The sequence below is a fragment of the Tasmannia lanceolata genome, unplaced genomic scaffold (assembly GCF_043159265.1).
Source record: "Tasmannia lanceolata isolate RefF3 unplaced genomic scaffold, GAP_Taslan_0.1 ptg000019l, whole genome shotgun sequence".
Classification (NCBI taxonomy): Eukaryota; Viridiplantae; Streptophyta; class Magnoliopsida; order Canellales; family Winteraceae; genus Tasmannia; species Tasmannia lanceolata.
This window is the reverse complement of record NW_027518696.1, coordinates 28480099-28495924: the sequence shown is the minus strand read 5'-3', so window position 1 is coordinate 28495924 and position 15826 is coordinate 28480099. Positions and strand designations below refer to the sequence as shown.

The following is a 15826-nucleotide window of genomic DNA, read 5'->3' as shown; positions in this document are numbered from 1 at the left end:
TATTCAGTGGAATTCTTCACAGGCCTCTTGACCATGTATCCCTTTTTCTCATTTGTATGGTTTATCATGATATAGAAAGTTGCATATTTTATAAATACAAAGGTCCATTTTTTATAGGTCAATAAAATATAACGATATATACAAAAAATGCATTTTTAGAAAAGTAAACTCGAGTTTTTTATCGAGTCACCCATGACAGGTTTGAGTTAAGTTGACAAAACCCACTTTTGAGTTGAGTTGACTTGAGTTTTTGAGTTTTGGAATTATTCTGATACCAAGTGCTATTGAGCGAAACACATTAACATGATTTCACAAGTGTTACAATATTTGAAAAAAAAAAGAATGAAATTATAACTCAGCAACAAAACAAAAGGTCCGAGTGTGACATATTGCCAATGTATGCTAATCAATGCCTAAGCACAAGTTAACAAATCTTACACATGAAATTGTTTTAAAATGGAGTTTTTTTATAACATAATGTGACCAAGACATGCTTCCATAATACTTAAAATCCAAAACATAAGAACATTTCATATAGTAAAACAGGAATTTAATGGCATACATGTGCCACACATGCATGCAAAACACTTAACATGTATAAAGAAAAAGCTTAATATTTTGTTATTTTGTTTTTCTTATTATATACTTACAATACAGTTTGAACACAATCTTAATCATGATTCGAGAACAATGAATTTAATACAATACATAAATTATGATAAATATTTTGCATAATATTTTCAATGTTATCTAATTGCAAGAATGAGTTACCAAGCCACTTTTTCAGGAATCCAGGGCTAAACACATTTTTATGGTCTTCAAATTGAAGCTTAATCTTATACTAAACTACTCTAATAGCCGGACTACGTTTCGTTTAATGATCCAAGGTTTGTACTTTTTTTTTTTTTATTTTCATTGGACAACCAAAATCTTAGCGACCGTGAAGAGGAATCACAAAAAAATTACAGCACTCCCTCCTGAAGTTCCACTAGATGGAGCCAATTTTCAGGAAGATGATTCTCAAGTAGGGAAGAAATAAATATATTTTCTTAACAGTATGGTGCATTTAGAAACAGAAAAAGACAATTTGGACTTAAGTTTCTCAATGCTAACTAAGAACATGTATTTCAAAAGAATTAAAAATTAAAATTAGGTCAGCAAAGAAAATGAACATGCACCCCAGCCAACATCCTGCAATATCCTGAGATATGATAATGCATCAACGAAACAATTGAACAAATTTATGAAATCAATAATGCATTACATGGTACGAATAAACTATAATAATTCAAGTATTTTATGCATAAAAAGCTCAGCTAGAAGTACTATGTTCTGCCTGCAATAATAATACAAGGGCAGCTACAGCACCACCAAAAGGGTATATGTTTCCTTAAAAAGACATCACAGCATATAGACAACTTTTGGCAGAAGAATGCAAAATGGGTAAAGTCTTCATCGCCAAATGTCTAAACAAACAAATAAAAGCACAAAAAATGGGAATCACAAGCAGAAGAGAGCTCAAAATTTCCATTGCACTTATATTTGGGTCATGGTAAACAACCCATCAGACAGAAAACACTAAAAGTATTTATAAAAAACTATCACCATATGTTTACAACTTCGCATGTGCAGAAACAGTGCGAGCAGTGAAGTTGGTAGAGGACATGGACATGGTAGAACACTATGAGCTCTTTTTGTGTTTGGCAATAAAGGATAGACAGTAACGTATACAAGAGAATTTCTACATGGAAGTCCAATCTAATGACTAAACGTAATAATATTCCACCATTACCATTGACAAGAACTGAGAGAGAGAGAGAGAGAGAGAGAGAGAGAGAGATAGAGAGGGTCTAAAAAATGAGAATGGCCTAAACGATGCTAAATTTACTTTCAAAACACCCAAATAAGAATGAAAGAGAGTGAAGTAATATCAAAAAATGGGAACGGCCTAAACAATGCTAGATATTATTTTTAAACAACCAAATGAGAGAGAGAGAGAGTTTAGCATTGTAACGAAAGCAAACACAAACTAGCATTCAGTTTATGTATAGTTTCTGTCTAACAGCAACACTTCAACGCCAATACACTCGGCTTGGGTTCTTGTCAAATCAGTTGAAAAAGACAAGACGTTGAATCAGTGAACAGAAGCTAGAAGAATACACGTTACAGAATAATTAGATATAATCAGATACAAGAGAAAAATCAAACAAAGAACTGAGAGAAAGAGAGAGAGAGCAAGTAAAAGTCTCAAAAATGGTTCCCTAAACAATGCCATATATTACTTTCAAAACACCCAGATGAGAGAGAGAGAGAGAGAGAGAGCGTTGAAAAGAAGAAAGCAAGCAATACAAACTAGCATTCAGTTTATACATAGTTGTATCATACAATAATACTTCAAACGCTAATACATTTAGCTTGGGTTCTTTTCCAGCAAGCTGGAAAAGACTAGAAGTTGAACCGGTGAACATAAGTAACAAGACTATAAGTTCCAGAATAATCACATACAATAGAAAAAAATAAGACCATATTACTTCTCTCTCCCCTTGAATCAAACTAAATTTTCAATTCTCACCAACCCCAGAAAACTCAAAGAGAGATATATACTCTTCCATTCAGTTTTCAATTAATTTGGTTACCATAAGGCGTACCTCCGAGCAATTCTCCAGCACTGGAAGCCACATAAACGTCAGAAGGATCGAGAACTGGAGGAGAAGAAGACGAAGCCCCACCCAAGTTAAGGTCTGAAATGTTAGGAAACCCATCTTTTTCATTAACAAATTGATCGTAGAGAAATCCTTTGAACACATGGCCCCCTATCTTCACCACTGCCTGGTACGCAAACTCATCTTCCCCATCATCCTCCACGGCCGTCACACGTACACACTTGAAAACCGCTGGTGCTTGAACCTGCCCCGGTAAACTCCCCTTGAAACTCGCATCTAACCCACCAAAGCCCAAAAAGAAAAAAAAGTTTACTTACAAAGATCTAGAAAAAAAGACGAGCTATAGATAGATATCTAGAGAGAGAGAGAGAGAGAGAGAGAGACCTTGATGACTAGAGGATCCACTGTTGTTGGAGGTGGAAGTGTGGGAGGTTTGAGAGGTGATGAGTCTGGGTTTTTTAGAAGTGGATGTGGAGGCCGAAGAAACTGTGGCAACGGTACCGGCGGTGAGTTGCCGTTCCCGGCGGCGAGAGGCGGGGACCCACGTGCTCTTGACATGAGTGGAACAGTCAAAACCCCGGCTCTTGCAACAGGTTCTACACCGACGATGATTACAGTCTTTCTTCGCTTGGTTCCCACAGTCTTGACACGTGGTCGTACCAATCCCACCAGCACCACCACTAACATACATGCCTGGAGGAGCATTTGTGGTCGAATTTCGGCTATTATCGATTGTGGGTTTTTTTAGGTAATGGGTATTTTGCTGGTTTTGGTTTTGGTTTTGGTTCTGCCATAAATTGATCATTCCAGTTTGGTGGTGAGGGTTTTGTTCTTGAGAGGGTAGATAAGGTGTTGGGGTAAGAAGTGGAATAACACCGAGGGTTTGGGACTGAGTGTTATTGAGAATTTGAGGGTGGTGATAAGGGTGGTTTTCTTGGTGTTGTTGAGTGAGGAAATAAACGTCTCTGAAACCCACCATACCCATATCTGGTAAGGTGTAATTGATCGGACGTGAAGACGACGATAACCCTCCGCCTCCGGCATTGAAGCCGAGGCAGAGATCGTCGCCACCGCCGGAAGAAGACGAAGCCACAAAGTCTCCGAAAGTCCCTGAATCGGACGTTAATCTCCTTGCAGCAGCCACAGTGATAATTACTCAATACTCTACGTACTAGGGTTAGAGTTTAGGTTTAGGCTTACAGAGGGAAAAGGACAATAATGGTCTACTGTATGACAGAGTTATAAATGGGGCGGTGTAGGGTTGTGGGGACACTGAAATTCCTTCTGAGAGAGATTTTCTCGAAGATCTCTCTTCATCTCTGTCCCTCTCTGCTTACTGTAGAAGCAGGTTCAGAGATTTGATTGATTCAGCCTTTGTTCCGGCCCACATAACGAGCTTCATTACCTATATTTTCTATTTTCTGTTCACTGGTTCCCCTTTCTCTTTCCCCTTTCTCTTTCTTACTTCTCCACCTTCTACCCACTTATCTTTCTGTCATAAAATTATGCCTGCCTTTGTTGTTTACCGCCAAAAGAGTCCCCATCACCTTTTGTCTCTTTGGTAATTTCTCGGAAGCAGGGTCTTCGGCGTATTTCATTGCTACGCGTTAAGTTTTCGCCAATTTCTCGGACCCAAAATTGTAAAAGCCTCTTCCATTCCATGTCGCTTACACAAAACCAACGTTTTAAATTTGGAACGAAATTTCGGTTTTCGTTGAAAAACGAAACCGAGATTGGTAAAATCGAAACCTTTACAAATTTCTCGACCGAAGTTTTCCCCGAAATTTTAGGAAAATCCCAAAATATCAGCGATTATAATATCATTTAATATCCTCCCGAAATTTCGGGCAAAATCAACGAAATTTGCTCGGCCGATATTTTAGGAAGAGATAAAATATAAGTTATTTGGTTTCGACTAATTTCGCCCGAAATTTCTGAAATTTCGGTTTCAGTGAGTACCCCAACGCATTCTGAAACCGAAATTTAAAACCTTGACGCCAAAACCCATCTTTCTGGGTTAAAATTGTAATAAAGCTTTCGATGGATAATTGCGAAAGTAAGAGCACGTGAAGGAGAAGCATTTGACGATTCTCTGTCTCTTTCTCTTTTTTCCTACTGCCAGTCTAGCTATAGGTTCATTCACCTTCTTCTTTAAGCAGACAGAGAAAGTTGCTTTTCCAAAGAACCAGAAGCCCTCTCTCTCGCCCCCCCCTCTCTCTAGGTAAGTTATTTGCTTTTCGTTCGATTATTAAAAGCTCTGCTAACAAAAGCAGAAATGGCTTGTTTTCTGATAGCACAGTTAAAAAAGAAAAGTGGACAACTAGGCAGAGAGAACATTGGAATGAATGGTGAAGATCAATTATAGGATCCACGTCGAGACGTGCATTGGCAATCTGGACCGTTAAACCTAATGAGCATCATGATACAATCAACGGCATAGATTTTGTTATGGAACTCTAAAATAGCCTTAAATCGATGAAAGACTTGGGATTATACGCTCAAGGTGTTTTTAAAGGCGATTGGATGGACTTGTAAATTTCAGTCAGACCAACAAATCCGATCATCTAGTCGTCCAACGAGTGGCTCCAGAGAATGTCTGTTAGGATGGAGCCTAACAGCCACCGTAGTTTTAGCTTCTTACTTAAAAAAACAAATTATTATTTGGGATAATTACATTTACACCCCCTCTAGTTTCTGAAACATCCACTTCCACCCCTATAGTTTAAAACGTGACAAATACACCCCTGTAGTTTCAATTTGTTTAAGGTTTGCCCCCCTCAGCTGAAGGTTCGTCCATAGATTGAAGGGTTAGGATGATCCGATGGAGCTGAATTTTTGTTTGGATTCGGGTATGGGCCCACATTATTTGGATGATCCAAAGCGTTCATTTGATGGGTCCTGACATAGATAGGGTGTGCCCAAAAATTTAGCTCCATCAGATCATCCTAACCCTTCAATCTATGGACGAACCTTCAGCTGAGGGGGGCAAACCTTAAACAAATTGAAACTACATGGGTGTATTTGTCACGTTTTAAACTATATGGGTGGAAGTGGATGTGTCAGAAACTAGAGGGGGTGTAAATGTAATTATCCCTTATTATTTTACGTGAAGGTAACACGCGGTTGCACTTTTCATTTCGTTTCGGAAATTTAATTGCGCATTCATGATTTTTTTCAGGTAAAATTACATTTACACCCCCTCTAGTTTCAGATACATCCACTTCTACGCCTATATAGTTTAAAACGTGACAACTACACCCCATCTAGTTTCAAACTTTCAATTTGTATAAGGTAGGCCCCCTCAGTTAACTGTTCACCGACAGATTGAAGGGTTAGGATGATCCAATGGAGCTGATTTTTTAGGCACACTCTATCTATGTCAGGGCCCATCAAATGAACGCTTTGGATCATCCAAATAATGTGGGCCCACTGTGTTTTTGGTAGTGTTTGGATTCGGGTATGGTATAAGAAGATTAGGTCAACAAAATATCAGCAGTCGCACATTCATTGTCCCTTGTGACAATTTTACTGAGTTCGAAACACAATTATGCCATGAAAATGGTAAGCAAATATTTTTAAGTATCTTTTCAATTTTACGATAATAATTATTTACAAAATTATGCATTATAATAATATGTGACAAATTTTTGCACAGCAATAATCAGCAAAAGAGGCAACACCAAAGATGTTTCTTGCCGGGAATATTATGCTTTTATGTTCCAGATGAGAGATAATTATAAATGGAATATTATCTACGGTGGCCGATTATTTCAACAATATGTCGTTGACATGTATGTGAAAGTTGAAACGGGTCGATTAAATTATTTCTACGAGCATCAGAGTACCATCCGTGCAGATTTGTTTCAAGGTATTGTAGACAGTGTTGTTGCTGGGGAGACACATGGGTACAAAATAGGTAAAAGAACAGTGTTGCCAACATCGTTTATTGGAGGTCCTCGAGATATGCGGCGTAGACATTTAGATTCAATGGCTTTGGTTCAGCATTATGGTGAACTAGATCTTTTTTTGACAATGATGTGTAATCCAGAGTGGGAAGAAATAGTGCTACAATTAAAACCAGGAGAAAAAACATACAACAGGCCTGATTTAACAGCAAGAGTATTCAAAGGAAAATTCGATGGTCTGAAGAAACAATTGTTTGAAAAGCATGTTCTTGGTCATATAATATCTCATACACATGTTATTGAATTCTAAAAAAGAAGATTACCACCTGCTCACTTGCTACTTGTAATGGAAAAAGAAAGCAAGATGTTAAATCCTGATGAATACAATCACATTGTCAGTGTTGAACCCCCCGATGGAAATAATGAACCTCTATTGTTTGAAAGAGTTGTAAAACACATGATGCATGGTCCATGTGGTAACATGAGAACATCTTCACCGTGTATGATTGATGGCAACTATAAATTTCATTACCCAAGGGCATTTTGTGAAACAACAAAACAAGAGAAAGACAGCTACGTTACTTATCATAGAAGATGCAATGACTGACAAGTATATGTGCAGAATCAAAATTTGGATAACATATGGGTTGTTCCGTACAATCCATATCTACTTAAGCGGTATAATTGTCATATAAATGTTGAAATTTGTTCCAACATCAAAGCAGTTAAGTATTTGTATAAATACATATACAAAGGGCACGATAAGGTGGCAATGCAAATTATAAAAAGTGAAGCAGAAACCGTGATTGATGAAATATAATCTTTCCAAAATGCCTCGATGGGTATCTCCGCCTGAAGCTATCTGGAGAATCTATGCATTTGATTTATGCAAGATCTTCCCGTCAGTTATAACTTTACAGCATCATTTACCTAATCAACAGTTGGTTACATAAAAATCAGAAGCTACCACAACTTCTAGACAAGAACATATTACTCGTACTATGTTGAGAGAATATTTCAATATGAATATTATCGATGTAGATGTAACTTTATCGAGAATTTCCTCAGCATTATGTTTGGGATGAAAGTGGTCATCTCTGGACAAAAAGGAAGAAACAGAAAGCCATTGGAAGAATAAGATCAGTAAATCCATCCGATGGGGATCGATATTACTTAAGATTGCTACTAAATTCATTCGTGGGGCTACATCATTTTCTAATTTATTAACAGTAGATGAACGTTTATGCTCAACATTCAAGGAGGCAGCGCATAAAAGAGGACTTCTTAAAAATGATAATGACATCTTTTGCTGTTTAGAAGAGGCAACAATTTTTGCAATGGTATCATCTCTGCGAAAATCGTTTGCTACAATTTTAGTTTTCTGTGAACCAAATAATGTTAGATTATTATGGAATGCAATGAACCTCATATGGCTGAAGATCTGCGAACCGTTCCAGAAACTGATGTTAACGTCAAAGCTAATTATGTGTTAAAAGAAGTTGATGACCTCCTTAAAAGTATGGGAAAGAAACTATCAGAATACGATTTGCCGAAATTGTCAAAAGAATGTAGATCGAATGCTATGCTGGTAAAAGAAATCCTTGAAGAGCATTCTATTATGACTCCTGTTGAAGATGTTGAAGCAATTTCACAGTTAAATATCGATCAGAATCATGCTTTTAAAATAATAATGCAACGTATCCGTGATGGTAAACATGGAACTTTTTTCATTGATAGACCTGGTGGAACTGGCAAGACATTTTTATATAGAGCATTGCTTGCAAAAATTAGAGCGTCAAATAATATTACTATTGCTACAGCTACCTCTGGTATTGCAGCTGCCATCATTCCAGGTGGTCGTACTGCACATTCACGATTCAAGATACCAATTGATATTAATATGAATGATGCATGTAAAATAACCAAACAGAGTAGTATGGCAAAATTATTAACAAAAGCTGCATTGATTATATGGGATGAAGCATTAATGTCTAAAAAATATGCAATAGAAGCATTAGATCGTACACTTCAAGATATGATGGAGTCATCTTTACCATTTGGTAGTAAAGTTATTATTGTTGGAGGCAATTTCAGACAAGTTCTTCCAGTTGTACCGCGAGCTACACAAGAAGAAACAATCGATGCAAGTTTGATAAGATCATATTTATGGAACAAAATGGAAATTTTGAAGCTGAAAAAAAAATATGAGAGCAAAAAATGATGATGAGTTCAGCGAATACTTATTACGAATAGGTAATGGCACTGAAGAAATAATTTCTGGTAATCTTGTTCAGATCCCGTGATGCAAGCCTCTCCTAGGCTTCTTGGACTAAGGATCGGGAGAGTGACAGACACACTCAAATGCTCAAGAATTTGGATTCAAGAAAAATAGATTTGCGCAAGTTCGGTAAAATGAGCGTATCTCCCTCGATATAGGTCGGAATGACTTGATACAAAAGCCAAAATTTTAAGGACTCAAAGATCTACAACTTTGCTGACAAAGGTTTGTCCAGAAAAATATTGGAAAGGGCTTGAAATGGTGATGGAAGTGAATGAATGCGAATGGACAGGTTTCTGGAAATAGAGCGGGGCAAAATAGAGAAAGATAACTTCAATGGCTACTCTTCTAGGTTGCCAAGGAAGATAAGTAACATCAATTCTTCTAGATTGATGGTTGCAACTCTTCAAGGATGCAAACAATAGGGGAAAGCTCCTACTCTTCAAGGAAGGAGTGAAACTCTTCTAGGTTTCAAGGAAGAACTCTTCAAGGTTCAAGGAAAAATGCACTAAGCAAATTTTCATTCAAATATTCAACTAACTCCATTACATATGTTTGATACTCTTTAAATAGAGAAATACATGAGAAAATTCGTTCAAACTAGTCCACTAACTAGTTTAGAGACTCACATACATCATTAATAGTTTAGGAACTCTAAACACATTAACTAGTTAAAGCTAGCAAACACAGTCTACCAAAATAGCCATAACTCTTCAATCACTGAGCCAAATTAGGACTATGAATATCTGTTGGAAAGATAATTCAAAGACCTACAACTTCCTAGTTAAGCATTTTCTCTGATTTGTCCATATAGAGGTCTAAAAATGGACTCCAAAAAGTGGCCAGACTCATTAATGCGGGCCTCCAGCTCGATCAGCGTGTCCATGGTGGTCTTTATGCTTAATGGATTCAAGTTGGACATGAGCCTTGTGTTGGGCTTGGATGCGAGCTGACCTTATCACTTGCTTAGGATGGTTCATCTGGGCTTCAAACTTGTCAACCTCATGGGTGTGGGCTGCATCATTTCCCCATTGTTTGAAAGAATTCGTCTCTGAATTCGAGGTATTATCATCAGTGGAATCTCCCATATAAGGTGTCAAATGGCGAACGTTAAACACATCATGTATCTTCATATGGGAAGGAAGCTTGAGACGATACGCATTGGGATTGATGCGTTCAAGAACTTCAAGTGGACCAAGCTTTCTATCACTAAGCTTGTTGTAGCTTCCAACGGGGTGACGTTCTGGTGGCAAGTAAGCCCAAACAAAATCTCCAGGTTCAAATATGACTTCACGACGCCTCTTATCAACAGCCTTCTTATAGGTCTCAGATTACTTTCCAGCTTACGATGAACATCTTCATGTATAAGCTTCATTTGAGATACAAAATCTTCAACTTGGGCAATGGGCTTTTCAGCAAATGGAATAGCTAGGTGCAAGATCTAGTGCTGACTTGGGTTGTCGCCCATAGATAACCAAGAAAGGGCTGCAACCTGTAGAACGGTTCACCGAACTGTTGTAAGCAAATTCTCCAAGTGATAGGCGGTCTTCCCAAGAACGGGGATTGTCATCAATCAAGGTTCTCAACAAATTTCCCAATGATCGGTTTACAACTTCGGTTTGCCCATCAGTTTGAGGGTGGAACACAGTGCTATACTGCAGTGTGGTCCCAATACTCTTCCATAATTGACGCCAAAAGTGACTAAGGAACTTCGTGTCTCGGTCTGAAGTGATGGTATTTGGTACTCCATGCATTCTGAAGATTTCTTTGAAAAATAAGCTAGCAATGCGTGAGGCATCCATAATCTTTCGGCAAGGTATGAAATGTGCCATTTTGGAAAATCTATCAACGACCACAAATATGGAATCCATTCCTCGGTGTGTCCGTGGCAATCCAAGGACAAAATCAATGGATATATCCTCCCATGGTGCATGTGGTATAGGCAAAGGCAAATAGAGACCGGCATTTGTAGTTTGTCCCTTACCAATTTGGCAATTTCGGCATCTCATAACATAATGATGTACATTCCGTTTCTGATGTGGCCAAAAGTACTTTGCTGAAACAAGTTGGAGAGTTTTGTCACGACCGAAATGACCTTCATTATGTATCTCACCAATCACCTTTTGCCGAAGAGAGCAATCCGGTACACATAAGCGATTTCCTTTGAAGAGAAAACCATCACATAAGGTGAAATCAGCAAGCTTCTCATCTTGAGCATATGATATGAGTTTGGAGAAGTATTCATCCTCCATGTATAGCTGTTGGAATGAGTCAAAGCCGAGCACAGTAGTGCGCATGGTATTGAGCAAGCTTTTCTTTCGGCTGAGAGCATGGCAACCTGATTTTGTACACCCGCCTTGTGCTTGATGTTGAAGGTGAAATCTTGAAGATATTCCGCCCATTTTGCACGCCGAGAATTTAGCTTTTGTTGACCTGAAATGTACTTCAATGCTTCATGGTCAGTGTACAAAATAAATTCTCTATGGATTAGGTATTGCCTCCAATGCTCAAGTGTGCGAAACAAGGCATAAAACTCCAAATCATAGGTACTATATTTGAGTTTGGCACCATTCAACTTGTCACTGAAGAATGCAATGGGACGTCCTCCTTGATTTAGAATTCCTCCTATGCCGGTTCCGGATGCATCACAATGAACCTAAAAAATGAGATCGAAGTTGGGAAGCGCAAGGACCGGGGCTGTACATAACTTTTCCTTGAGTTGTTTAAAGCTTCTTTGGGCTTCAATGGTCCACTCAAAAACACCTTTCTTCATACAAGAAGTGAGTGGGGCAGCAATAGAACTGAAGTGTGCAATGAATCGTCGGTAGAAGGAAGCTAGGCCATGGAAACTTCGAACTTCATGCACGTTTATTGGGGTTGGCCATTCTTGGATCACCTTGATTTTGGCATCATCAACTGAAATCCCTTCTCTTAAAATGTTAAATCCAAGGAATAGGATTTGTGGCACCATGAAGTAACACTTTTCAGGGGCTGCAAATAAGCGTGCTTGCCTTAGCAAGCGTAACACATCTTGAAGGTGCTGCAAGTGCTCATTAGTAGTCTTACTAAAAATCAAAATATCATCAAAATAAACAACCACAAAACGTCCAAGATACGGTTTTAGAACCTGTGTCATGAACCTCATGAAGGTGGAAGGTGCATTAGACAATCCAAATGGCATGACTAGCCACTCAAATAGTCCATCTTTGGTCTTGAACGCCGTCTTCCATTCATCTCCGGGCTTGATTCGGATTTGATGATATCCACTCTTTAAGTCTAACTTTGAGAAGATGGTGGCACCGGAAAGTTGGTCCAAGAGATCATAAAGACGAGGGATCGGAAAGCGGTATTTGATGGTGATTTTGTTGATGGCTCTACTATCAACACACATTCTCCAAGTGCCATTTTTCTTCGGCACCAAAAGGGTTGGAACGGCACAAGGGCTGAGGCTCTCCCTTATGAAACCTTTGTTCAATAGTTCCATGATTTACCGTTGTAGTTCTTCATGCTCCACTGGACTCATCCGATAGTGAGCTAGGTTGGGTAAAGATGCACCGGGCAGCAAGTCAATTTGGTACTGAATGTCTCTCATGGGGGGAAGGCCAGAGGGAAGGTCTAATGGAAATATATCTTTAAATTCTTCCAAAAGAGGCTTGACTTGGTTCGGAATGATTGGTGCAACCACATCTCTAATATCGGACTTGTTAAGTAAGATGTATATAACACTAACCCCTTCCATAGCACTCTTTACATCTTTCATCACAAGACAATTAGAAGATGGGGAGTTTTCAACCAAAGGAGTTTGAATTGGCTCTTTACTAGGTGCTAAAGTAATCTTCTTTCCTCCATAGTCAAAAGAGTAAGTGTTGCGATACCCGTCATGGATTGTTTTCTTATCAAATTGCCATGGACGGCCAAGGATGATATGACTACAATCCATAGGTATAACATCACACCATATCTTGTCAAAGTAGATGGAAGCAATAGAAAGATTGACAAGACAACGTTTGGAAACGGTTGCCTCTGTACCTCGCTTTAACCAAGACATCTTGTAAGGGGTTGGATGTTCTTTCAACTCCAATTTCAGCCTGCTTGCCGCCGCCTCAGAAATTACATTTTCACAACATCCGGAATCAATGATTAATCGACATACCTTTCCAGAAACGGTGCATGCCAAGTGGAAAATGTTGTTGCGCAACCAACGATTTCCAGCTTCTTGTTTTGGAGTTAGAAAAATTTTCCGCATCATAAGGAACTCACCGGTATCGGCATTAAGCACTTGCTCATCCTCCAAGTTACTCTCATCATCCTTTGGGTCAATATCAGTGTCTTCCTCACCCGGATCATCAGATTCATTTTCCACAAGTAATTCTTTAGCCGCTTGTCGCTTCCGACAATTGCTAGCACGATGTCCTATCTCACCACATGAATAACAACGCATATTGGTTGTAGAGCTTTGACCGGTAGGAGGGGGTTGATTAGAACCCTTGGGTGGGGCAGAGGCTTTGTTGATGCTATTAGTGTGTACACCTGTGTTTCCGGCTTTGTTGGTGCCAACCGCACCTTGAACTGCTCGATTTGTGAAGGATGTGGATTGTTGCTTTCGAGAGCGTGAACACTCCACCTTGAGAGCTCTTTGGTGTGCATCTCCCAAATCCCAGATGTCAAGAACATCAAGGGTGTCTTGGATATGAAGTTGAAGGCCTCCCAAATACTTGCGAATTACCAACTCATTGAATTCATTGGTGTATTGTTCCACCGATCGCGTACCTTGCCTCAAATTTTGGTATCGTTGGTACGAATCCCTCTTATAACCTTTGGAAAGGAAGTACTTACGGATCTTGTCCTCCATCTTTCTCTATCGAGTGATAGGATCTTTACCGGCGGAGTGGCGGGTTTGCTTTTCACGTCTCCACCAAGCTATGGCCTTGCCTCGGAATCGCATGGCAATGATGCCAACACGACGCTCTTCCGGGACATTTCTTCAAAAACTTCATTCACAAGTGTTAACCAATCAATGATTTCATCAGGGGAATCAATTCCTAGAAATTCTAGAATGTCTCTCTTGATTTCCTTTTCCCAATCCGATTCTCGAACGCCTTGTGTGTGGGGTTGAGGGCGCCTATCTTGTCGCAAAGATTGAACACTCTCTGAAGAAGAAGAATCACCATTGGTTCTTCCAGATCTGAAATGGGGAGGAGGATTGTTTGCTTCAGCACGAAGACGTTCAACTTCTCGAGTCAAATCATTGATTTGTTGTTGCATATGCTGTTGCAAGTTTTCAGCAAGTGTGTGTACTTCATCCAAGGGGATTGTTCTACCACCTCGACGTCGGGCTTGTCTTGGAGGCATTGTCCTCTCCTCCAAAGCTCTGATACCAAAATGATGCAAGCCTCTCCTAGGCTTCTTGGACTAACGATCGGGAGAGTGACAGACACACACTCAAATGCTCAAGAATTCGGATTCAAGAAAAACAGATTTGCGCAAGTTCGGTAAAATGAGCGTATCTCCCTCGATATAGGTCGGAATGACTTGACACAGAAGCCAAAATTTTAAGGACTCAAAGATCTACAACTTTTCTAACAAAAGTTTGTTCAGAAAAATACTGGAAAGGGCTTGAAATGGTGATGGAAGTGAATGAATGCGAATGGACAGGTTTCTGAAAATAGAGCGGGGCAAAATAGAGAAAGATAACTTCAATGGCTACTCTTCTAGGTTGCCAAGGAAGATAGGTAACATCAATTCTTCTAGATTGATGGTTGCAACTCTTCAAGGATGCAAACAATAGGGGAAAGCTCCTACTCTTCAAGGAAAGAGTGAAACTCTTCTAGGTTTCAAGGAAGAACTCTTCAAGGTTCAAGGAAAAATGCACTAAGCAAATTTTCATTCAAATATTCAACTAACTCCATTACATATGTTTGATACTCTTTAAATAGATAAATACATGAGAAAATTCGTTCAAACTAGTCCACTAACTAGTTTAGGGACTCACATACATCATTAATAGTTTAGGAACTCTAAACACGTTAAGTAGTCAAAGCTAGCAAATACAGTCTACCAAAATAGCCATAACTCTTCAACCACTGAGCCAAATTAGGACCATGAATATCTGTTGGAAAGATAATGCAAAGACCTACAACTTCCTAGTTAAGCATTTTCTTTGATTCGTCCATCTAGAGGTCCAAAAATGGACTCCAAAAAGTGGCCAGACTCATTAATGCGGGCCTCCAGCTCGATCAGCGTGTCCATGGTGGTCTTTATGCTTAATGGATTCAAGTTGGACATGGGCCTTGTGTTGGGCTTGGATGCGGGCTGACCTTCTCACTTGCTTAGGATGGTTCATCTGGGCTTCAAACTTGTCAAGGGCTGCATCATCCCGACTGATATGTTAATTGAATACGAAGATAGTAAAGATAATAAAAAGAAATTGATTGATGTCATTTTGCCAGAGTTGGATAAACAAATGTTGAGTAGTGATTTCCTTGCTGATGATTAACAAATGTTGATGATTTAAATAAATGTATCATTAGCAACTGTAAAGGAGATGAAGTTACATACTACAGTTATGACAGTGCTATAGATGATACCAATGGTTATTACCCAGAAGAATTTCTTAATTCACTTACTCCAAATGGATTGCCTCCACACAAATTAGAGTTGAAAACATGTTGCTGAACTTAGATCCAGTAAATGGACAATGTAATGGGACAAAATTAACTTGCTTAAGTTTCGAGCCCAACGTTATACTTGCTGAAATTTCTTTCGGGCAGCACAAAGGAAGAAAGATTTTAATACCGAGAATACCTCTCTGTCCGGCTGAAAATGAAGCATATCCATTTCGGTTGAAGCGAAAACAATTTTCAATATGGCTTGCATTTGCAATAACAATCAATAAAGCTCAGAGCAAAACAATTCCGTATGTCGGGATATATTTACCATAACCGGTATTTTCTCATGGCCAACTTTATGTAGCCTTGTCG

The 15826-nt window shown here is 39.0% G+C and overlaps 4 protein-coding genes across 4 annotated transcripts; 2 read left to right on the top strand and 2 right to left on the bottom strand.

Annotated features, from left to right (window-relative positions):
- Positions 1-2324: 2324 nt before the first annotated feature.
- Positions 2325-4148, bottom strand: LOC143852729 (protein LATERAL ROOT PRIMORDIUM 1-like). The gene is made up of 2 exons (XM_077362300.1): positions 3048-4148; positions 2325-2939 (listed from the first exon to the last, which is right to left on the bottom strand). Exons 1-2 carry the CDS (start codon positions 3646-3648, stop codon positions 2620-2622), a joined length of 921 nt encoding a protein of 306 aa, XP_077218415.1. The 5' UTR covers positions 3649-4148; the 3' UTR covers positions 2325-2619.
- Positions 4149-6452: 2304 nt separating this feature from the next.
- On the top strand, positions 6453-6878 carry LOC143852471 (uncharacterized). Its single transcript, XM_077361856.1, has one exon. The coding sequence runs from the start codon at positions 6453-6455 to the stop codon at positions 6876-6878; it is 426 nt and encodes a 141-aa protein (XP_077217971.1).
- Positions 6879-7997: 1119 nt separating this feature from the next.
- LOC143852470 (uncharacterized) lies at positions 7998-8871 on the top strand. The gene is made up of 2 exons (XM_077361855.1): positions 7998-8715; positions 8822-8871. The coding sequence occupies exons 1-2, from the start codon at positions 7998-8000 to the stop codon at positions 8869-8871; spliced, it is 768 nt and encodes a 255-aa protein (XP_077217970.1).
- Positions 8872-12333: 3462 nt separating this feature from the next.
- Positions 12334-13698, bottom strand: LOC143852469 (uncharacterized). Its single transcript, XM_077361853.1, has one exon. It carries the CDS (start codon positions 13696-13698, stop codon positions 12334-12336), a length of 1365 nt encoding a protein of 454 aa, XP_077217968.1.
- Between the last annotated feature and the right edge of the window lie 2128 nt (positions 13699-15826).

Bases quoted from the DNA above. Each gene is read 5' to 3' on its own strand.
- LOC143852729 (XM_077362300.1), bottom strand. From the start codon at position 3,648: ATGGGTATGGTGGGTTTCAGAGACGTTTATTTCCTCACTCAACAACAC. The intron at 2,940-3,047 runs GTCTCTCTCTCT...TTGGTGGGTTAG, and splicing joins TGGATCCTCTAGTCATCAAG to ATGCGAGTTTCAAGGGGAGT.
- LOC143852471 (XM_077361856.1), top strand. From the start codon at position 6,453: ATGTATGTGAAAGTTGAAACGGGTCGATTAAATTATTTCTACGAGCAT.
- LOC143852470 (XM_077361855.1), top strand. From the start codon at position 7,998: ATGGCTGAAGATCTGCGAACCGTTCCAGAAACTGATGTTAACGTCAAA. The intron at 8,716-8,821 runs GTTTGATAAGAT...TATTACGAATAG, and splicing joins AGAAGAAACAATCGATGCAA to GTAATGGCACTGAAGAAATA.
- LOC143852469 (XM_077361853.1), bottom strand. From the start codon at position 13,698: ATGGAGGACAAGATCCGTAAGTACTTCCTTTCCAAAGGTTATAAGAGG.